General features: G+C 45.5%; 1 protein-coding gene across 1 annotated transcript in view; it reads right to left on the bottom strand.

Moving 5' to 3' along the window:
- Positions 1-72: 72 nt before the first annotated feature.
- LOC121838949 (mucin-2-like) overlaps positions 73-22,731 on the bottom strand; it is a 27,284-nt gene continuing 4,625 nt past the window's right edge. The window contains exons 5-9 of the mRNA XM_042294918.1: positions 19,529-20,250; positions 16,058-16,191; positions 14,486-14,682; positions 9,791-10,557; positions 73-216 (exon numbers count right to left, since the gene is read on the bottom strand). Of these exons, the coding sequence (XP_042150852.1) occupies positions 73-216; positions 9,791-10,557; positions 14,486-14,682; positions 16,058-16,191; positions 19,529-20,250 (1,964 nt within the window). The remainder of the gene's footprint in view (positions 217-9,790; positions 10,558-14,485; positions 14,683-16,057; positions 16,192-19,528; positions 20,251-22,731) is intronic.

Here is a 22,731-nt window from a genome sequence, read left to right as displayed (position 1 = left end):
GTAGGTGATGCTACAGTTGAAGTTGCAATTGTGGGGTGCATAGGTGCTACAGTTGTGATGTCTGTTGGAGCTTCAGTTGAGGTTGTCGTTGGAGTTAAATTGGTAGTAGGACCTGCAGCTGAGATTGACATTGTAGGAGCTACAGTTGTTGTAGTGGATGTTGTAGTGGTTGTCGAAGGAGGTAAAATGGTAGTAGGACCTGCAGTTGTGAATAAACTAGTGGGTGCGGAAGTTGTAGAGGTTGTAGGAGCAAGAGTTGTTGTTATAGGAGCTGCAGTTGGGATTGGCATTGAAGGAGCTAAAGTTGAGGAATTAGCTGCAGTTGTCGTTGGGACTGTTGTTCCTAAAGTCATTGGTGCTACAGTTGTTGTAGAAGGAGCTTCTGTTGTGGTTGCAGTAGGGGATGCAGTAGTAAATGTAGAAGCAGCTACAGTTGTTGTCGTAGGAGCTTCTGCAGTTGTAGTGATCGTGGGAGCTACAGTTGTTGAAGAAGAAGCTGCAATTGTGGGGTTCAAAGGAGCAACAGTAGTGACGTCTGAAGGAGCCTCAGTTGTGCTTGTCATTGGAGTTAAAATGTTAGTAGGTCCTGCAGTTGTGATTGACGTAGTAGGTGCTGATGTTGTGTTTCTGGAAGCATCTACAGTTGTTGTTATAGGAGCTGCTGCAGTTGTGGTCGTGGGAGCAACAGTTGGTAAAGTAGAAGCTGCAATTGTGGGGGTCATAAGAGCTACAGTTGTGATTTCTGTAGGAGCTTCAGTTGTGATTGTCTTAGGAGTCAAAATGGTAGTAGGACCTGCAGTTGGGATTGAGGTAGTAGGTGCTGCACTTATGGTTGTGGAAGCATCTGCAGTTGTTGTTGTAGGTGATGCTACATTTGAAGTTGCAATTGTGGGGTGCATAGGAGCGATAGTTGTGATGTCTGTTGGAGCTTCAGTTGAGGTTGTCGTTGGAGTTAAATTGGTAGTAGGACCTGCAGTTGAGATTGACGTAGTAGGTGCTGCTGTTTTGTTTATGGAAGCATCTACAGTTGTTATTATAGGAGCCGCTGCAGTTGTGTTCGTGGAAGCAACAGTTGTTGAAGTAGAAGTTGCAATTGTGGGGGGTATAAGAGCTACAGTTGTGATTTCTGTAGGAGCTTCAGTTGTGATTGTCTTAGGAGTCAAAATGGTAGTAGGACCTGCAGTTGGGATTGATGTAGTAGGTGCTGCACTTGTGGTTGTGGAAGCATCTGTAGTTGTTGTTATAGGTGATGCTACAGTTGTAATTGAAGTTGCAATTGTGGGGGCATAAGAGCTACAGTTGTGATTTCTGTTGGAGCTTCAGTTGTGATTGTCTTAGGAGTCAAAATGGTAGTAGGACCTGCAGTTGGGATTGAGGTAGCAGGTGCTGCACCTCTGGTTGTGGAAGCATCTGCAGTTGTTGTTGTAGGTGATGCTACAGTTGAAGTTGCAATTGTGGGGTGCATAGGTGCTACAGTTGTGATGTCTGTTGGAGCTTCAGTTGAGGTTGTCGTTGGAGTTAAATTGGTAGTAGGACCTGCAGCTGAGATTGACATTGTAGGAGCTACAGTTGTTGTAGTGGATGTTGTAGTGGTTGTCGAAGGAGGTAAAATGGTAGTAGGACCTGCAGTTGTGAATGAAGTTGTAGAGGTTGTAGGAGCAAGAGTTGTTGTTATAGGAGCTGCAGTTGGGATTGGCATTGAAGGAGCTAAAGTTGAGGAATTAGCTGCAGTTGTCGTTGGGACTGTTGTTCCTAAAGTCATTGGTGCTACAGTTGTTGTAGAAGGAGCTTCTGTTGTGGTTGCAGTAGGGGATGCAGTTGTAAATGTAGAAGCAGCTACAGTTGTTGTCGTAGGAGCTTCTGCAGTTGTAGTGATCGTGGGAGCTACAGTTGTTGAAGAAGAAGCTGCAATTGTGGGGTTCAAAGGAGCAACAGTAGTGACGTCTGAAGGAGCCTCAGTTGTGCTTGTCATTGGAGTTAAAATGTTAGTAGGACCTGCAGTTGTGATTGACGTAGTAGGTGCTGATGTTGTGTTTCTGGAAGCATCTACAGTTGTTGTTATAGGAGCTGCTGCAGTTGTGGTCGTGGGAGCAACAGTTGGTAAAGTAGAAGCTGCAATTGTGGGGGTCATAAGAGCTACAGTTGTGATTTCTTTAGGAGCTTCAGCTGTGATTGTCTTAGGAGTCAAAATGGTAGTAGGACCTGCAGTTGGGATTGAGGTAGTAGGTGCTGCACTTGTGGTTGTGGAAGCATCGGCAGTTGTTGTTGTAGGTGATGCTACATTTGAAGTTGCAATTGTGGGGTGCATAGGAGCGACAGTTGTGATGTCTGTTGGAGCTTCAGTTGAGGTTGTTGTTGGAGTTAAATTGGTAGTAGGACCTGCAGTTGTGATTGACGTAGTAGGTGCTGCTGTTGTGTTTATGGAAGCATCTACAGTTGTTGTTATAGGAGCTGTTGTGGTAGTGGGAGCAACAGTTGTTGAAGAAGAAGCTGCAATTGTGGGGTTCAAAGGAGCAACAGTAGTGACGTCTGAAGGAGCCTCGGTTGTGCTTGTCGTTGGAGTTAAAATGTTAGTAGGACCTGCAGTTGTGATTGACGTAGTAGGTGCTGCTGTTGTGTTTATGGAAGCATCTACAGTTGTTGTTATAGGAGCTGCTGAAGTTGTGGTCGTGGGAGCAACAGTTGTTGAAGTAGAAGTTGCAATTGTGGGGGGCATAAGAGCTACAGTTGTGATTTCTGTAGGAGCTTCAGTTGTGATTGTCTTAGTAGTCAAAATGGTAGTAGGACCTGCAGTTGGGATTGATGTAGTAGGTGCTGCACTTGTGGTTGTGGAAGCTCCTGCAGTTGTTGTTGTAGGTGATGCTACAGTTGTAGTTGAAGTTGCAATTGTGGGGTGCATAAGAGCTACAGTTGTGTTGTCTGGTGGAGCTTCAGTTGAGGTTGTTGTTGGAGTTAAATTGGTAGTAGGACCTGCAGTTGAGATTGACATTGTAGGAGCTACAGTTTTTGTTGTGGATGTTGTTATGGTTGTCGAAGGAGGTAAAATGGTAGTAGGACCTGCAGTTGGGATTGACGTAGTAGGTGCTGCACCTGTGGTTGTGGAAGCATCTACAGTTGTTGTTGTAGGTGATGCTACAGTTGAAGTTGCAATTGTGGGGTGCATAGGAGCTACAGTTGTGATGTCTGTTGGAGCTTCAGTTGATGTTGTCGTTGGAGTTATATTGGTAGTAGGACCTGCAGTTGTGATTGACGTAGTATGTGCTGCTGTTGTGTTTATGGAAGCATCTACAGTTGTTGTTGTAGGTGATGCTACAGTTGAAGTTGCAATTGTGGGGTGCATAGGACCTACAGTTGTGATGTCTGTTGGAGCTTCAGTTGAGATTGTCGTTGGAGTTAAATTGGTAGTAGGACCTGCAGTTGAGATTGACATTGTAGGAGCTACAGTTGCTGTAGTGGATGTTGTTGTGGTTGTCGAAGGAGGTAAAATGGTAGTAGGACCTGCAGTTGTGAATAAAGTAGTTGGTACTGAACCTGTAGAGGTCGTAGGAGCAAGAGTTGTTGTTGTAGGAGCTGCAGTTGGGATTGGCATTGAAGGAGCTAAAGTTGAGGAATTAGCTGCAGTTGTCGTTGGGACTGTTGTTCCTAAAGTCATTGGTGCTACAGTTGTTGTAGAAGGAGCTTCTGTTGTGGTTGCAGTAGGGGATGCAGTAGTAAATGTAGAAGCAGCTACAGTTGTTGTTGTAGGAGCTTCTGCAGTTGTAGTGATCGTGGGAGCTACAGTTGTTGAAGAAGAAGCTGCAATTGTGGGGTTCAAAGGAGCAACAGTAGTGACGTCTGAAGGAGCCTCAGTTGTGCTTGTCATTGGAGTTAAAATGTTAGTAGGACCTGCAGTTGTGATTGACGTAGTAGGTGCTGCTGTTGTGTTTATGGAAGCATCTACAGTTGTTGTTATAGGAGTTGCTGAAGTTGTGGTCGTGGGAGCAACAGTTGTTGAAGTAGAAGTTGCAATTGTGGGGGCATAAGAGCTACAGTTGTGATTTCTGTAGGAGCTTCAGTTGTGATTGTCTTAGTAGTCAACATGGTAGTAGGACCTGCAGTTGGGATTGATGTAGTAGGTGCTGCACTTGTGGTTGTGGAAGCATCTGTAGTTGTTGTTGTAGATGATGCTACAGTTGTAATTGAAGTTGCAATTGTGGGGGGCATGAGAGCTACAGTTGTGATTTCTGTAGGAGCTTCAGTTGTGATTGTCTTAGTAGTCAAAATGGTAGTAGGACCTGCAGTTGGGATTGATGTAGTAGGTGCTGCACTTGTGGTTGTGGAAGCTCCTGCAGTTGTTGTTGTAGGTGATGCTACAGTTGTAGTTGAAGTTGCAATTGTGGGGTGCATAAGAGCTACAGTTGTGTTGTCTGGTGGAGCTTCAGTTGAGGTTGTTGTTGGAGTTAAATTGGTAGTAGGACCTGCAGTTGAGATTGACATTGTAGGAGCTACAGTTGTTGCAGTGATGTTGTTGTGGTTGTGAAGGAGGTAAAATGGTAGTAGGACCTGCAGTTGGGATTGAGGTAGTAGGTGCTGCACTTGTGGTTGTGTAAGCATCTGCAGTTGTTGTTGTAGGTGATGCTACAGTTGTAATTAAAGTTGCAATTGTGTGGGGCATAAGAGCTACAGTTGTAATGTCTGTAAGAGCTTCAGTTGTGGTTGTCGTTGGAGTTAAATTGGTGGTAGGACCTGCAGTTGAGATTGACATTATAGGAGCTACAGTTGTTGTAGTGGATGTTGTTGTGGTTGTTGAAGGAGGTAAAATGGTAGTAGGACCTGCAGTTGTGAATAAAGTAATGGGTGCTGAGGTTTTAGAGGTTGTAGGAGCTGCAGTTGTGATTGGCATTGAAGGAGCTACAGTTGAGGTATTAGCTGCAGTTGTCGTTGGGACTGTTGTTGCTGATGTCGTTGGTGCTACAGTTTTGTAGAGAGCTTCAGTTGTGGTTGCAGTAGGGGATGCATTAGTAGTTGTGGAAGCAGCTACAGTTGTTGTTGTAGGAGCTTCTGCAGTTGTAGTGGTCGTGGTAGCTACAGTTGTTGAAGTAGAAACTGCAATTGTGGGGGTCATAAGAGCTACAGTTGTGATTTCTTTAGGACCTGCAGTTGTGATTGACGAGTAGGTGCTACTGTTGTGTTTATGGAAGCAGCTACAGTTGTTGTTATAGGAGCTGATGCAGTTTTAGTGGTCGTGGGAGCTACAGTTGTTGAAGTAGAAGCTGCAATTGTAGGAGTCAAAATGGGGGTCATAAGAGCTACAGTTGTGATTTCTGTAGGAGCTTCAGTTGTGATTGTCATTGAGTTGAATTGTCTTAGTCAAAATGGAGTAGGACCTGCAGTTGAGATTGACATTGTAGGAGCTACAGTTGGTGTAGGGGATGTTGTTGTGGTTGTCGTAGGTCAGTGTGTGGTTGTCGAAGGAGGTAACATGGTAGTAGGACCTGCAGTTGTGAATGACGTAGTGGGTGCTGAAGTTGTAAAGGTTAAAAGGAGCAAGAGTTGTTGTTGTATAGGAGCTGCAGTTGTGATTGGCATTGAAGGAGCTAAAGTTGAGGAATTAGCTGCAGTTGTCGTTGGGACTGTTGTTCCTAAAGTCATTGGTGCTACAGTTGTTGTAGAAGGAGCTTCTGTTGTGGTTGCAGTAGGGGATGCATGTATGTAGAAGAAACAGCTACAGTCTGCAGTTGTAGTGATCGTGGGAGCTACAGTTGTTGAAGAAGAAGCTGCAATTGTGGGGTTCAAAGGAGCAACAGTAGTGACGTCTGAAGGAGCCTCAGTTGTGCTTGTTGTTGGAGTCAAAATGTTAGTAGGACCTGCAGTTGTGATTGATGTAGTAGGTGCTGATGTTTGTTTGTGGAAGCATCTACAGTTGTTGTTATAGGAGCTGCTGCAGTTGTGGTCGTGGGAGCAACAGTTGTTGAAGTAGAAGCTGCAATTGTGGGGGTCATAAGAGCTACAGTTGTGATTTCTGTAGGAGCTTCAGTTGTGATTGTCTTAGAGTCAAAATGGTAGTAGGACCTGCAGTTGGGATTGATGTAGTAGGTGCTGCACTTGTGGTTGTGGAAGCATCTGCAGTTGTTGTTGTAGGTGATGCTACAGTTGTAGTTGAAGTTGCAATTGTGGGGGGCATAAGAGCTACAGTTGTGATGTCTGTGGAGCTTCAGTTGAGGTTGTTGTTGGAGTTAAATTGGTAGTAGGACCTGCAGTTGAGATTGACATTGTAGGAGCTACAGTTGTTGTAGTGGATGTTGTTATGGTTGTAGGTGAGCTACAGTTTACAGTTGTGTTTGTCGAAGGAGTTAAAATTGTCATAGGACTTGCAGTTTGATTGATGCAGTAGGTGCTGCACCTGTGGTTGTGGAAGCATCTGCAGTTGTTGTTGTAGGTGATGCTACATAGTTGAGGACCTGCAGTTGCAATTGTGGTAAGAGCTACAGTTGTGATGTCTTTAGAAGCTTCAGTTGTGGATGGAAGCAAAAGTTGTTGTAGGTAGTTAAGATTGACATTGTAGGAGCAACAGTTGTTGAAGTGGATGTTGCAATTGTGGGCATAAGGAGCAACAGTAGTGATTTCTGACAGTTGTGTTTGTCTTGGAGTTAAAATGTTAGTAGGACCTGCAGTTGTGATTGACGTAGTAGGTGCTGATTTTGTGTTTGTGGAAGCATCTACAGTTGTTGTTGTAGTTGTGATGAATCTGCAATTGTGGGGGTCATAAGAGCTACAGTTGAAGTTGCAGTTGTGATTGTCTTAGGAGTCAAAATGGTAGTAGGACCTGCATGATTGAGCCTAGGTGTCTGTTGGAGCTTCAGTTGAGGTTGTTGTTGGAGTTATTGGTAGTAGGACCTGTAGGAGCCACAGTTGACCTGCAGTTGTGTTGTAGCTACAGTTGTTGTTATACAGCATGAAGGAAGCTGTTGTGGAAAGGAGTTGTGTTGTCGTTGGAGTTAAAAATGGTAGTAGGACCTGCAGTTGTGATTGACGTAGTAGGTGCTGCTGTTGTGTTTATGGAAGCATCTACAGTTGTTGTTGTGCAGGTGATGCTACAGTTGAAGTAGAAGCTGCAATTGTGGGGTGCATAGGAGCTACAGTTGTGATGTCTGTAGGAGCTTCAGTTGTGATTGTCGTTGGAGTTAAAATGGTAGTAGGACCTGCAGTTGATCTGATTGACATTGTGGAAGGAGCTACAGTGTGTGATGTCTGTTGCTGTAGTGGATGAGATTGACATTGTTGTTGTTGTGGTTGTCGAAGGAGGTAAAATGGTAGTAGGACCTGCAGTTGTGAATAAAGTAGTTGGTACTGAACCTGTAGAGGTCGTAGGAGCAAGAGTTGTTGTTGTAGGAGCTGCAGTTGGGATTGGCATTGAAGGAGCTAAAGTTGAGGAATTAGCTGCAGTTGTCGTTGGGACTGTTGTTCCTAAAGTCATTGGTGCTACAGTTGTTGTAGAAGGAGCTTCTGTTGTGGTTGCAGTAGGGGATGCAGTAGTAATTGTAGAAGCAGCTACAGTTGTTGTTGTAGGAGCTTCTGCAGTTGTAGTGATCGTGGGAGCTACAGTTGTTGAAGAAGAAGCTGCAATTGTGGGGTTCAAAGGAGCAACAGTAGTGACGTCTGAAGGAGCCTCAGTTGTGCTTGTCATTGGAGTTAAAATGTTAGTAGGACCTGCAGTTGTGATTGACGTAGTAGGTGCTGCTGTTGTGTTTATGGAAGCATCTACAGTTGTTGTTATAGGAGTTGCTGAAGTTGTGGTCGTGGGAGCAACAGTTGTTGAAGTAGAAGTTGCAATTGTGGGGGGCATAAGAGCTACAGTTGTGATTTCTGTAGGAGCTTCAGTTGTGATTGTCTTAGTAGTCAACATGGTAGTAGGCCCTGCAGTTGGGATTGATGTAGTAGGTGCTGCACTTGTGGTTGTGGAAGCATCTGTAGTTGTTGTTGTAGATGATGCTACAGTTGTAATTGAAGTTGCAATTGTGGGGGGCATGAGAGCTACAGTTGTGATTTCTGTAGGAGCTTCAGTTGTGATTGTCTTAGGAGTCAAAATGGTAGTAGGACCTGCAGTTGGGATTGATGTAGTAGGTGCTGCACTTGTGGTTGTGTAAGCATCTGTTGTTGTTGTTGTAGGTGATGCTACAGTTGTAGTTGAAGTTGCAATTGTGGGGTGCATAAGAGCTACAGTTGTGTTGTCTGGTGGAGCTTCAGTTGAGGTTGTCGTTGGAGTTAAATTGGTAGTAGGACCTGCAGTTGAGATTGACATTGTAGGAGCTACAGTTGTTGCAGTGGATGTTGTTGTGGTTGTCGAAGGAGGTAAAATGGTAGTAGGACCTGCAGTTGGGATTGAGGTAGTAGGTGCTGCACTTGTGGTTGTGTAAGCATCTGCAGTTGTTGTTGTAGGTGATGCTACAGTTGTAATTAAAGTTGCAATTGTGTGGGGCATAAGAGCTACAGTTGTAATGTCTGTAAGAGCTTCAGTTGTGGTTGTCGTTGGAGTTAAATTGGTGGTAGGACCTGCAGTTGAGATTGACATTATAGGAGCTACAGTTGTTGTAGTGGATGTTGTTGTGGTTGTTGAAGGAGGTAAAATGGTAGTAGGACCTGCAGTTGTGAATAAAGTAATGGGTGCTGAGGTTTTAGAGGTTGTAGGAGCTGCAGTTGTGATTGGCATTGAAGGAGCTACAGTTGAGGTATTAGCTGCAGTTGTCGTTGGGACTGTTGTTGCTGATGTCGTTGGTGCTACAGTTTTTGTAGAGAGAGCTTCAGTTGTGGTTGCAGTAGGGGATGCATTAGTAGTTGTGGAAGCAGCTACAGTTGTTGTTGTAGGGGCTTCTGCAGTTGTAGTGGTCGTGGTAGCTACAGTTGTTGAAGTAGAAACTGCAATTGTGGGGGTCATAAGAGCTACAGTTGTGATTTCTTTAGGACCTGCAGTTGTGATTGACGTAGTAGGTGCTACTGTTGTGTTTATGGAAGCAGCTACAGTTGTTGTTATAGGAGCTGATGCAGTTTTAGTGGTCGTGGGAGCTACAGTTGTTGAAGTAGAAGCTGCAATTGTGGGGGTCATAAGAGCTACAGTTGTGATTTCTGTAGGAGCTTCAGTTGTGATTGTCATTGGAGTTGAATTGGTAGTCGGACCTGCAGTTGAGATTGACATTGTAGGAGCTACAGTTGGTGTAGGGGATGTTGTTGTGGTTGTCGTAGGTGATACAGTTGTGGTTGTCGAAGGAGGTAACATGGTAGTAGGACCTGCAGTTGTGAATGACGTAGTGGGTGCTGAAGTTGTAAAGGTTAAAGGAGCAAGAGTTGTTGTTGTTGGAGCTGCAGTTGTGATTGGCATTGAAGGAGCTAAAGTTGAGGAATTAGCTGCAGTTGTCGTTGGGACTGTTGTTCCTAAAGTCATTGGTGCTACAGTTGTTGTAGAAGGAGCTTCTGTTGTGGTTGCAGTAGGGGATGCATTAGTAGTTGTGGAAACAGCTACAGTTTTTGTTGTAGGAGCTGCTAAAGTTGTAGTGATCGTGGGAGCTACAGTTGTTGAAGAAGAAGCTGCAATTGTGGGGTTCAAAGGAGCTATAGTAGTGACGTCTGAAGGAGTTGTGCTTGTTGTAAGTGTCAAAATGGTAGTAGGACCTGCAGTTGTGAATGATGTAGTGGGTGCTGGTGTTTTGTTTGTGGAAGCACCTACAGTTGTTGTTATAGGAGCTGCTGCAGTTGTGGTCGTGGGAGCAACAGTTGTTGAAGTAGAAGCTGCAATTGTGGGGGTCATAAGAGCTACAGTTGTGATTTCTGTAGTTGCTGCAGTTGTGATTGTCTTAGGAGTCAAAATGGTAGATGGACCTGCAGTTGTGATTGATGCAGTAGGTGCTGCACCTGTGGTTGTGGAAGCATCTGCAGTTGTTGTTGTAGGTGATGCTACAGTTGTAGTTGAAGTTGCAATTGTGGGGGGCATAAGAGCTACAGTTGTGATGTCTTTAGAAGCTTCAGTTGTGGTTGTCGTTGGAGTTAAATTGGTAGTAGGACCCGCAGTTAAGATTGACATTGTAGGAGCTACAGTTGTTGTAGTGGATGTTGTTGTGATTGTCGTAGGTGTTACAGTTGTGTTTGTCGAAGGAGTTAAAATGTCAGTAGGACTTGCAGTTGTGATTGATGCAGTAGGTGCTGCACCTGTGGTTGTGGAAGCATCTGCAGTTGTTGTTGTAGGTGATGCTACAGTTGTAGTTGAAGTTGCAATTGTGGGGGGCATAAGAGCTACAGTTGTGATGTCTTTAGAAGCTTCAGTTGTGGATGTCGTTGGAGTTAAATTGGTAGTAGGACCCGCAGTTAAGATTGACATTGTAGGAGCTACAGTTGTTGTAGTGGATGTTGTTGTGATTGTCGTAGGTGTTACAGTTGTGTTTGTCGAAGGAGTTAAAATGTCAGTAGGACTTGCAGTTGTGATTGACGTAGTAGGTGCTACTTTTGTGTTTATGGAAGCAGCTACAGTTGTTGTTATAGGAGCTGCTGCAGTTTTGGTCGTAGGAGCAACAGTTGATGCAGTTGAATCTGCAATTGCGGGGGTCATAGGAGCTGCAGTTGAAATTTCTGTATTTGCTTCAGTTGTAGTTGTCATAGGAGGTAAAATGGTAGTAGGACCTGCAGAATTGATTGGCGTTCTAGGTGCTGTTGTGGTTGTAGGAGCCACAGTTGATGTAGTAGCTTCTGTTGTGGTTGCAGTAGGAGCTACACTTGTGGTTGTCATCGGAGTTAAAAAGGTAGTAGGACCTGTAGTTGTGATTGACCTAGTAGGTGCTGCTGTTGTGTTTATGGAAGCAGCTACAGTTGTTGTTATAGGACCTGCTGCAGTTGTAGTGGTCGTGGGAGCAACAGTTGTTGAAGTAGAAGCTGCAATTGTGGGGGTCATAAGAGCTACAGTTGTGCTTTCTGTAGGAGCTTCAGTTGTGATTGTCTTAGGAGTCAAGATGGTAGTAGGACCTGCAGTTGTGGTTGTGGAAGCATCTGCAGTTGTTGTTGTAGGTGATGCTACAGTTGTAGTTGCAATTGTGGGGGGCATAGGAGCTACAGTAGTGATGTCTGTAGGAGCTTCAGTTGTGGTTGTCGTTGAAGTCAAATTGGTAGTAGGACTTGCAGTTGAGATTGACATTGTAGGAGCTACAGTTGTTGTAGTGGATGTTGTTGTGGTTGTCGTAGGTAATACAGTTGTGGTTGTCGAAGGAGGTAAAATGGTAGTAAGACCTGCAGTTGTGAATGACGTAGTGGGTGCCGAAGTTGTAGAGGTTGTAGGAGCAAGATTTTTTGTTGTAGGAGCTGCAGTTGTGATTGGCATTGAAGGAGCTACAGTTGTTGTAGAAGGAGCTTCAGTTGTGGTTGCAGTAGGGGATGCAGTAGTAGTTGTAGAAGCAGCTACAGTTGTTGTTGTAGGAGCTGCTGCAGTTGTAGTGATCGTGGGAGCTACAGTTGTTGAAGTAGAAGTGGCAATTGTGGGGTTCAAAGGACCTACAGTAGTGACGTCTGAAGGAGCTTCAGTTGTGCTTGTCGTAGGAGGTAAAATGATAATAGGAACTGGAGTTGTAATTGACGTAGTAGGTGCAGCAGTTGTGGAAGCAGCTACAGTTGTAGTAGAAGCTGCAATTGTGGGGGTCATAGGAGCAACATTTGTGGTTTCTATAATAGCTTCATTTGTAGTTGTCGTATGAGTTATAATGGAAATAGGACCTGCAGTTGAGATTGACTTAGTAGGTGCTGCAGTTTCAGTGGTCATCGGAGCTACGGTTGTGATTTCTGTAGGAGCTTCAGCTGTGGTTGTCGTAGCAGTTAAAGTGGTGGTAGGACCTGCAGTTGTGATTGACGTAATAGGTGATGAGGTTGTAGAGATTGTAGGAACTACAGTTGTTGTAGGAGGAGCTACAGTTGTGGTTGTCGTAGCAGTTAAAATGGTAGTAGGACCTGCAGTTATGATTGACGTAGTAAGTGCTGTAGTGGTTGTCGGAGCTACAGGTATTGTAGTAGCTGCTGTTGTGGTTGTAGGTGCTACAGCTGTAGTAGGAGCTACGGTTGTGATTTCTGTAGGAGCTTCAGCTGTGGTTGTCGTAGCAGTTAAAGTGGTGGTAGGACCTGCAGTTGTGATTGACGTAGTCGGTGCTGAGGTTGTAGAGGTTGTAGGAGCTAGAGTTGTTGTAGTAGGAGCTGCTGTTTTGATTGTCGTAGGAGTTAAAATGGTAGTGGGAAGTGCATTTGTGAATGATGTTGCAGGTGCTACAATTGTTATAGTAGCAGCTGCAGTTGTCGAAGGGGATGTTTTTGTGGTTGTCGTAGTTGCTACAGTTGTTGTAGAAGAAGCTTCAGTTGTGGTTGCAGTAGGGAATGCAGTTGTGCTTGTGGAAGCAGCTTCAATTGTTGTTGTAGGAACTGCTGCAGTTGTTGTGGTCGTAGGAGCTACAGTGGCTGTAGCAGGAGCTGCAGTTGTCATATGGGATGTTGTTTTGATTATTGTAGAAGGATCTACATTTCTGGCTACAGTAGGTGCAATAGTTGTTGTAGAAGAAGCATCAGTTGTGGTTAGAGTAGGGAATGCAGTAGTGGTTGTGGAATCAGCTATAGTTGTTGTAGTAGGAGCTGCAGTTATGTTTGTCGTAGGAGGTAAAATGGTAGTTGTGACTTGCGTTGTAGGAGTTGCATTTGTTGTAGTAGGAGCTGCAGTTGTCAAAGGGGATGTTGTCGTAGATGCTGTAGTTGTTGTAGAAGAAGCTTCAGTTGTGATTGCAGTAGGGGCGGCAGTAGTGCTTGTGAAAGCAGCTGCAGTTGTTGTTGTAGGTGCTGCTATAGTTGTAGTGGCAGTAGGAGCTACAGTTGTTGTAGTAGGAGCTGCAGTTGTCGTAGGGGATGTTGTGTTTATTGTAGAAGGATCTTCATTTCTGGTTGCAGTAGGGTCTGCAGTAGTTGTTGTGGAAGCAGCTTCAGTTGTGGTTGGAGTAGGGAATGCAGTAGCTACAGTTGTTGTAGTAGGAGCTGCAGTTGTATTTGTCGTAGGAGTTAAAATGGTAGTTGTAGCTTTAGTTGTGATTGGCATTGTAGGAGCTGCAGTTGTTGTAGTGGGAGCTGCAGTCGAAGGGGATGTTGTCGTAGGTGCTATAGTTGTTGTAGAAGAAGCTTCAGTTGTGGTTGCAGTAGGGGCTGCAGTATTGCTTGTGGAAGCAGCTTCAGTTGTTGTTGTAGGAACTGCTACAGTTATTGTGGCCGTAGGAGCTGCAGTTGTTGTAGGGGATGTTGTTGTGGTTGTAATAGGTGCTATAGTTGTTGTAGAATAAGCTTCAGTTGTGGTTGCAGTAGGGAATGCAGTAGTGGTTGTGGAAGCAGCTACAGTTGTTGTAGTAGGAGCTGCAGTTGTGTTTGTCGTAGGAGTTAAAATGGTATTTGTGGCTGCGGGTGTGATGGGCATTGTAGGCGCTTCAGTTGTTGTAGTAGGAGATGCAGTTGTCGTAGGGGATGTTGTTGTGGTTATTGTAGTAGGATCTTCATTTCTGGTTGCAGTAGGGGGTACTTTAGTGGTTGAGGAAGCAGCTACAGTTGGTGTAGGAGCAACAGTTGTCGAAGGGGAGGTTGTTGTGGTTGTTGTAGGTGCTATAGTTGTTGTAGAAGAAGTGTCAGTTGTGGTTGCAGTTGAGGCTGCAGTAGTGCTTGTGAAAGCAGCTTCAGTTGTTGTTGTAGGTTCTGCTATAGTTGTAGTGGCTGTATGAGCTAGTGTGGTTGGAGTAGGAGCTGCATTTGTTGTAGGGGATGGTGTGGTTATTGTAGAAGGATCTTCATTTCTGGTTGCAGTAGGGGCTGCTTTAGTGGTTGAAGAAGCAGCTACAGTTTCTGTTGTCGGAGCTGTTGCAGTTGCAGTGGTTGTAGCGGCGACAGTTGTTGTTGGAGCTGCTGCAGAGGTAGTGGTTGTAGTGGTTAAAGTTGCTGTAGTAGCTGCTGTTGTGGATGCTGTAGGAGTTAAAATGGTAGGAGCTGCAGTTGTGTTTGTCGTAGGAGTTAAAATGGTATTTGTGGCTGCGGGTGTGATGGGCATTGTAGGCGCTTCGGTTGTTGTAGTAGGAGATGCAGTTGTCGTAGGGGATGTTGTTGTGGTTATTGTAGTAGGATCTTCATTTCTGGTTGCAGTAGGGGGTACTTTAGTGGTTGAGGAAGCAGCTACAGTTGGTGTAGGAGCAACAGTTGTCGAAGGGGAGGTTGTTGTGGTTGTTGTAGGTGCTATAGTTGTTGTAGAAGAAGTGTCAGTTGTGGTTGCAGTTGAGGCTGCAGTAGTGCTTGTGAAAGCAGCTTCAGTTGTTGTTGTAGGTTCTGCTATAGTTGTAGTGGCTGTATGAGCTAGTGTGGTTGGAGTAGGAGCTGCATTTGTTGTAGGGGATGGTGTGGTTATTGTAGAAGGATCTTCATTTCTGGTTGCAGTAGGGGCTGCTTTAGTGGTTGAAGAAGCAGCTACAGTTTCTGTTGTCGGAGCTGTTGCAGTTGCAGTGGTTGTAGCGGCGACAGTTGTTGTTGGAGCTGCTGCAGAGGTAGTGGTTGTAGTGGCTAAAGTTGCTGTAGTAGCTGCTGTTGTGGATGCTGTAGGAGTTAAAATGGTAGAAGGACCTGCAGTTGTGATTGGCGTTGTTGGAGCTACAGTTGTTGTAGCAGGAGCTGCAGTTGTCATAAGGGATGTTGTCATGGTTATTGTAGAAGGATCTTCATTTCTGGTTACAGTAGGGGCTGCTGTAGTGGTTGAGGAAGCAGCTACAGTTGTTGTAGTAGGAGCTGCAGTTGTCGTAGGGGAGGTTGTTGTGGTTATTGTAGAGGAATCTTCATTTCTGGTTGCAGTGGGGGCTGCTGTAGCGGTTGAGGAAGCAGCTTCAGTTGTTGTTGGAGCTGCTGCAGTTGTAGTGACCGTAGGAGCTAATGTAGATGTAGTAGGAGCTGCAGTTCTCGTAGGGGACGAAGATGTTGTAGGTGCTATAGTGGTTGTAGAAGAAGCATCAGTTGTGGTTTCAGTAGGAGATGCAGTAGTGCTTGTGGAAGCTGCTTCAGTTGTTGTTGTAGGAACTGGTGCAGTGGTTGTGGTTGTGGCGGCTACAGTTGCTGTTGGTGCTACAGTTGTGGTTGTCGTAGGAGTTAAAATGGTAGTAGGACCTTCAGTTGTGATTGGCATTGTTGGAGCTACAGTTGTCGAAGGGGTGATTGTTGTGGTTGACGTAGGTGCTATAGTTGTTGTAGAAGAAGCTTCCGTTGTGGTTGCAGTAAGGGCTGCAGTAGTGGTTGTGGAAGAAGCTACAGTTGTTGTAGTAGGAGCTGCGGTTGTGGTTGTCGTAGGAGTTAAAATATCAGTTGGACCTGCAGATGTGATTCGCATTGTTGGAGCTGCAGTTGTCGACGGAGATGTTGTAGGTGCTATAGTGGTTGTAGAAGAAGCATCAGTTGTGGTTACAGTAGGGGATGCAGTAGTGCTTGTGGAAGCTGCTTCAGTTGTTGTTGTACGAACTGCTGCAGTTGTTGTGGTTGTAGTAGGAGCTGCAGTTGTCATAGGGGATGTTGTTGTGGTTATTGTAGAATGATCTTCATTTCTGGTTACAGAAGGGGCTGCTGTAGTGGTTGAGGAAGCAGCTACAGTTGTTGTTGTTGGAGCTGCTCCAAATGTAGTGGTTGTAGCGGCTACAGTTGCTGTTGTGGTTGTCGTAGGTGTTAAAATGGTAGTAGGACCTTCGGTTGCGATTGGCGTTGTTGGAGCTACAGTTGTCGAAGGAGAGATTGTTGTGGTTGTCGTAGGTGCTATAGTTGTTTTTGAAGAAGCTTCAGTTGTGGTTGCAGTAAGGGCAGCAGTAGTGGTTGTGGAAGAAGCTGCAGTCGTGGTTGCAGTAGGTAATGCAGTAGTGGTTGTGGAAGCAGCTACAGTGCTTGTGGAAGCAGCTTCAGTTGTTGTTGTAAGAGCTGCTAATGTTGAAGTGGCCGTGGGAGCTCCGGTGGTTGTAGTAGGAGCTGCAGTTGTCGTAGGGGATGTTGTTGTGGTGGTCGTAGTTCCTACAGTTGTTGTAGAAGAAGCTTCTGTTGTGGTTCCAGTAGGGTCTGCAGTAGTGCTTGTGGAAGCAGCTTCAGTTGTTGTTGTAAGCTCTGCTGCTGTTGAAGTGGCCGTAGGAGCTCCGGTGGTTGTAGTAAGAGCTGCAGTTGTCGTAGGGGATGTTGTTGTGGTTATTGTAGAAGGGTCTTCATTTCTAGTTGCAGTAGGGGCTGCTGTAGTGGTTGAGGAAGCAGCTACAGTTGTTGTTGGAGCTGCTGCAGTTGTAGTGGATGTAGGAGCCACGGTATTTGTAGTAGGAGCTGCAGTTCTTGTCTGGGATGTTGTTGTGGTAGTCGTAGTTTCTACAGTTGTTGTTGCAGAAGCTTCAATTGTGGTTGCTGTAGGAGCTACATTTGTGTTTGTCGTAGGACTTACAATGGTAGTAGGTCCTGCAGTTTTGATTGGCGATGTAGGAGCTACAGTTGTTGTAGCTGCAGTTGTCAAAGAAAAAAAAAAAAAAGATGTTGGTGTTGTGGCTGCTGTAGGTGCTCCAGTTGTGGTTGTCGTAGGATTTAAAATGGTAGTAGGACCTTCGGTTGCGATTGGCGTTGTTGGAGCTACAGTTGTCGAAGGGGAGATTGTTGTGGTTGTCGTAGGTGCTATAGTTGTTTTTGAAGAAGCTTCAGTTGTGGTTGCAGTAAGGGCAGCAGTAGTGGTTGTGGAAGAAGCTGCAGTCGTGATTGCAGTAAGTAATGCAGTAGTGGTTGTGGAAGCAGCTACAGTTGTTGTAGTAGGAGCTGCAGTTGTCGAAGGGGATGTTGTTGTATGTGCTATAATTGTTGTGGAAGAAACTTCAGTTGTGGTTGCAGCAGGGTCTGCAGTAGTGCTTGTGGAAGCAGCATCAGTTGTTGTTGTAAGAGCTGCTAATGTTGAAGTGGCCGTGGGAGCTCCGGTGGTTGTAGTAGGAGCTGCAGTTGTCGTAGGTGATGTTGTTGTGGTAGTCGTAGTTTCTACAGTTGTTGTAGAAGAAGCTTCTGTTGTGGTTGCAGTAGGGGCTGCGGTAGAGCTTGTGGAAGCAGCTTCAGTTGTTGTAAGCGCTGCTGCTGTTGAAGTGGCCGTGGGAGATCCGGTGGTTGTAGTAGGAGCTGCAGTTGTCGTAGGGGATGTTGTTGTGGTAGTCGTAGTTTCTACAGTTGTTGTAGAAGAAACTTCTGTTGTGGTTGCAGTAGGGGCTGCAGTAGAGCTTGTGGAAGCAGCTTCAGTTGTTGTAAGCGCTGCTGCTGTTGAAGTGGCCGTACGAGCTCCGGTGGTTTTAGTAGGAGCTGCAGTTGTCGTAGGGGATGTTGTTGTGGTAGTCGTAGTTTCTAAATTTTTTGTAGCAGAAGCTTCTGTTGTGGTTGCTGTAGGAGCAGAACTTGTGTTTGTCGTAGGAGTTAAAATGGTAGTAGGAAGTGCATTTGTGAATGATGTTGCAGGTGCTACAATTGTTATAGTAGCAGCTGCAGTTGTCGAAGGGGATGTTTTTGTGGTTGTCGTAGTTGCTACAGTTGTTGTAGAAGAAGCTTCAGTTGTGGTTGCAGTAGGGAATGCAGTTGTGCTTGTGGAAGCAGCTTCAATTGTTGTTGTAGGAACTGCTGCAGTTGTTGTGGTCGTGGGAGCTACAGTGGCTGTAGCAGGAGCTGCAGTTGTCATATGGGATGTTGTTTTGATTATTGTAGAAGGATCTACATTTCTGGCTACAGTAGGTGCAATAGTTGTTGTAGAAGAAGCATCAGTTGTGGTTAGAGTAGGGAATGCAGTAGTGGTTGTGGAATCAGCTATAGTTGTTGTAGTAGGAGCTGCAGTTATGTTTGTCGTAGGAGGTAAAATGGTAGTTGTGACTTGCGTTGTAGGAGTTGCATTTGTTGTAGTAGGAGCTGCAGTTGTCAAAGGGGATGTTGTCGTAGATGCTGTAGTTGTTGTAGAAGAAGCTTCAGTTGTGGTTGCAGTAGGGGCGGCAGTAGTGCTTGTGAAAGCAGCTGCAGTTGTTGTTGTAGGTGCTGCTATAGTTGTAGTGGCAGTAGGAGCTACAGTTGTTGTAGTAGGAGCTGCAGTTGTCGTAGGGGATGTTGTGTTTATTGTAGAAGGATCTTCATTTCTGGTTGCAGTAGGGTCTGCAGTAGTTGTTGTGGAAGCAGCTTCAGTTGTGGTTGGAGTAGGGAATGCAGTAGCTACAGTTGTTGTAGTAGGAGCTGCAGTTGTATTTGTCGTAGGAGTTAAAATGGTAGTTGTAGCTTTAGTTGTGATTGGCATTGTAGGAGCTGCAGTTGTTGTAGTGGGAGCTGCAGTCGAAGGGGATGTTGTCGTAGGTGCTATAGTTGTTGTAGAAGAAGCTTCAGTTGTGGTTGCAGTAGGGGCTGCAGTATTGCTTGTGGAAGCAGCGTCAGTTGTTGTTGTAGGAACTGCTACAGTTATTGTGGCCGTAGGAGCTGCAGTTGTTGTAGGGGATGTTGTGGTTGTAATAGGTGCTATAGTTGTTGTAGAATAAGCTTCAGTTGTGGTTGCAGTAGGGAATGCAGTAGTGGTTGTGGAAGCAGCTACAGTTGTTGTAGTAGGAGCTGCAGTTGTGTTTGTCGTAGGAGTTAAAATGGTATTTGTGGCTGCGGGTGTGATGGGCATTGTAGGCGCTTCAGTTGTTGTAGTAGGAGATGCAGTTGTCGTAGGGGATGTTGTTGTGGTTATTGTAGTAGGATCTTCATTTCTGGTTGCAGTGGGGGCTGCTGTAGCGGTTGAGGAAGCAGCTTCAGTTGTTGTTGGAGCTGCTGCAGTTGTAGTGACCGTAGGAGCTAAGGTAGATGTAGTAGGAGCTGCAGTTCTCGTAGGGGACGAAGATGTTGTAGGTGCTATAGTGGTTGTAGAAGAAGCATCAGTTGTGGTTTCAGTAGGAGATGCAGTAGTGCTTGTGGAAGCTGCTTCAGTTGTTGTTGTAGGAACTGGTGCAGTGGTTGTGGTTGTGGCGGCTACAGTTGCTGTTGGTGCTACAGTTGTGGTTGTCGTAGGAGTTAAAATGGTAGTAGGACCTTCAGTTGTGATTGGCATTGTTGGAGCTACAGTTGTCGAAGGGGTGATTGTTGTGGTTGACGTAGGTGCTATAGTTGTTGTAGAAGAAGCTTCCGTTGTGGTTGCAGTAAGGGCTGCAGTAGTGGTTGTGGAAGAAGCTACAGTTGTTGTAGTAGGAGCTGCGGTTGTGGTTGTCGTAGGAGTTAAAATATCAGTTGGACCTGCAGATGTGATTCGCATTGTTGGAGCTGCAGTTGTCGACGGAGATGTTGTAGGTGCTATAGTGGTTGTAGAAGAAGCATCAGTTGTGGTTACAGTAGGGGATGCAGTAGTGCTTGTGGAAGCTGCTTCAGTTGTTGTTGTACGAACTGCTGCAGTTGTTGTGGTTGTAGTAGGAGCTGCAGTTGTCATAGGGGATATTGTTGTGGTTATTGTAGAATGATCTTCATTTCTGGTTACAGAAGGGGCTGCTGTAGTGGTTGAGGAAGCAGCTACAGTTGTTGTTGTTGGAGCTGCTCCAAATGTAGTGGTTGTAGCGGCTACAGTTGCTGTTGTGGTTGTCGTAGGTGTTAAAATGGTAGTAGGACCTTCGGTTGCGATTGGCGTTGTTGGAGCTACAGTTGTCGAAGGAGAGATTGTTGTGGTTGTCGTAGGTGCTATAGTTGTTTTTGAAGAAGCTTCAGTTGTGGTTGCAGTAAGGGCAGCAGTAGTGGTTGTGGAAGAAGCTGCAGTCGTGGTTGCAGTAGGTAATGCAGTAGTGGTTGTGGAAGCAGCTACAGTGCTTGTGGAAGCAGCTTCAGTTGTTGTTGTAAGAGCTGCTAATGTTGAAGTGGCCGTGGGAGCTCCGGTGGTTGTAGTAGGAGCTGCAGTTGTCGTAGGGGATGTTGTTGTGGTGGTCGTAGTTCCTACAGTTGTTGTAGAAGAAGCTTCTGTTGTGGTTGCAGTAGGGTCTGCAGTAGTGCTTGTGGAAGCAGCTTCAGTTGTTGTTGTAAGCTCTGCTGCTGTTGAAGTGGCCGTAGGAGCTCCGGTGGTTGTAGTAAGAGCTGCAGTTGTCGTAGGGGATGTTGTTGTGGTTATTGTAGAAGGGTCTTCATTTCTAGTTGCAGTAGGGGCTGCTGTAGTGGTTGAGGAAGCAGCCACAGTTGTTGTTGGAGCTGCTGCAGTTGTAGTGGATGTAGGAGCTACGGTATTTGTAGTAGGAGCTGCAGTTCTTGTCTGGGATGTTGTTGTGGTAGTCGTAGTTTCTACAGTTGTTGTTGCAGAAGCTTCAATTGTGGTTGCTGTAGGAGCTACATTTGTGTTTGTCGTAGGACTTACAATGGTAGTAGGTCCTGCAGTTTTGATTGGCGATGTAGGAGCTACAGTTGTTGTAGCTGCAGTTGTCGAAAAAAGATGTTGGTGTTGTGGCTGCTGTAGGTGCTCCAGTTGTGGTTGTCGTAGGATTTAAAATGGTAGTAGGACCTTCGGTTGCGATTGGCGTTGTTGGAGCTACAGTTGTCGAAGGGGAGATTGTTGTAGTTGTCGTAGGTGCTATAGTTGTTTTTGAAGAAGCTTCAGTTGTGGTTGCAGTAAGGGCAGCAGTAGTGGTTGTGGAAGAAGCTGCAGTCGTGATTGCAGTAGGTAATGCAGTAGTGGTTGTGGAAGCAGCTACAGTTGTTGTAGTAGGAGCTGCAGTTGTCGAAGGGGATGTTGTTGTATGTGCTATAATTGTTGTAGAAGAAACTTCAGTTGTGGTTGCAGCAGGGTCTGCAGTAGTGCTTGTGGAAGCAGCTTCAGTTGTTGTTGTAAGAGCTGCTAATGTTGAAGTGGCCGTGGGAGCTCCGGTGGTTGTAGTAGGAGCTGCAGTTGTCGAAGGGGATGTTTTTGTGGTTGTCCTAGTTGCTACAGTTGTTGTAGAAGAAGCTTCAGTTGTGGTTGCAGTAGGGAATGCAGTTGTGCTTGTGGAAGCAGCTTCAATTGTTGTTGTAGGAACTGCTGCAGTTGTTGTGGTCGTGGGAGCTACAGTGGCTGTAGCAGGAGCTGCAGTTGTCATATGGGATGTTGTTTTGATTATTGTAGAAGGATCTACATTTCTGGCTACAGTAGGTGCAATAGTTGTTGTAGAAGAAGCATCAGTTGTGGTTAGAGTAGGGAATGCAGTAGTGGTTGTGGAATCAGCTATAGTTGTTGTAGTAGGAGCTGCAGTTATGTTTGTCGTAGGAGGTAAAATGGTAGTTGTGACTTGCGTTGTAGGAGTTGCATTTGTTGTAGTAGGAGCTGCAGTTGTCAAAGGGGATGTTGTCGTAGATGCTGTAGTTGTTGTAGAAGAAGCTTCAGTTGTGGTTGCAGTAGGGCGGCAGTAGTGCTTGTGAAAGCAGCTGCAGTTGTTGTTGTAGGTGCTGCTATAGTTGTAGTGGCAGTAGGAGCTACAGTTGTTGTAGTAGGAGCTGCAGTTGTCGTAGGGGATGTTGTGTTTATTGTAGAAGGATCTTCATTTCTGGTTGCAGTAGGGTCTGCAGTAGTTGTTGTGGAAGCAGCTTCAGTTGTGGTTGGAGTAGGGAATGCAGTAGCTACAGTTGTTGTAGTAGGAGCTGCAGTTGTATTTGTCGTAGGAGTTAAAATGGTAGTTGTAGCTTTAGTTGTGATTGGCATTGTAGGAGCTGCAGTTGTTGTAGTGGGAGCTGCAGTCGAAGGGGATGTTGTCGTAGGTGCTATAGTTGTTGTAGAAGAAGCTTCAGTTGTGGTTGCAGTAGGGGCTGCAGTATTGCTTGTGGAAGCAGCGTCAGTTGTTGTTGTAGGAACTGCTACAGTTATTGTGGCCGTAGGAGCTGCAGTTGTTGTAGGGGATGTTGTTGTGGTTGTAATAGGTGCTATAGTTGTTGTAGAATAAGCTTCAGTTGTGGTTGCAGTAGGGAATGCAGTAGTGGTTGTGGAAGCAGCTACAGTTGTTGTAGTAGGAGCTGCAGTTGTGTTTGTCGTAGGAGTTAAAATGGTATTTGTGGCTGTGGGTGTGATGGGCATTGTAGGCGCTTCAGTTGTTGTAGTAGGAGATGCAGTTGTCGTAGGGGATGTTGTTGTGGTTATTGTAGTAGGATCTTCATTTCTGGTTGCAGTAGGGGGTACTTTAGTGGTTGAGGAAGCAGCTACAGTTGGTGTAGGAGCAACAGTTGTCGAAGGGGAGGTTGTTGTGGTTGTTGTAGGTGCTATAGTTGTTGTAGAAGAAGTGTCAGTTGTGGTTGCAGTTGAGGCTGCAGTAGTGCTTGTGAAAGCAGCTTCAGTTGTTGTTGTAGGTTCTGCTATAGTTGTAGTGGCTGTATGAGCTAGTGTGGTTGGAGTAGGAGCTGCATTTGTTGTAGGGGATGGTGTGGTTATTGTAGAAGGATCTTCATTTCTGGTTGCAGTAGGGGCTGCTTTAGTGGTTGAAGAAGCAGCTACAGTTTCTGTTGTCGGAGCTGTTGCAGTTGCAGTGGTTGTAGCGGCGACAGTTGTTGTTGGAGCTGCTGCAGAGGTAGTGGTTGTAGTGGCTAAAGTTGCTGTAGTAGCTGCTGTTGTGGATGCTGTAGGAGTTAAAATGGTAGAAGGACCTGCAGTTGTGATTGGCGTTGTTGGAGCTACAGTTGTTGTAGCAGGAGCTGCAGTTGTCATAAGGGATGTTGTCATGGTTATTGTAGAAGGATCTTCAT

This window comes from Oncorhynchus tshawytscha, linkage group LG13 (assembly GCF_018296145.1).
Source record: "Oncorhynchus tshawytscha isolate Ot180627B linkage group LG13, Otsh_v2.0, whole genome shotgun sequence".
In the NCBI taxonomy this organism is placed as follows: Eukaryota; Metazoa; Chordata; class Actinopteri; order Salmoniformes; family Salmonidae; genus Oncorhynchus; species Oncorhynchus tshawytscha.
This window is presented reverse-complemented; position numbering and strand designations above follow the sequence as displayed.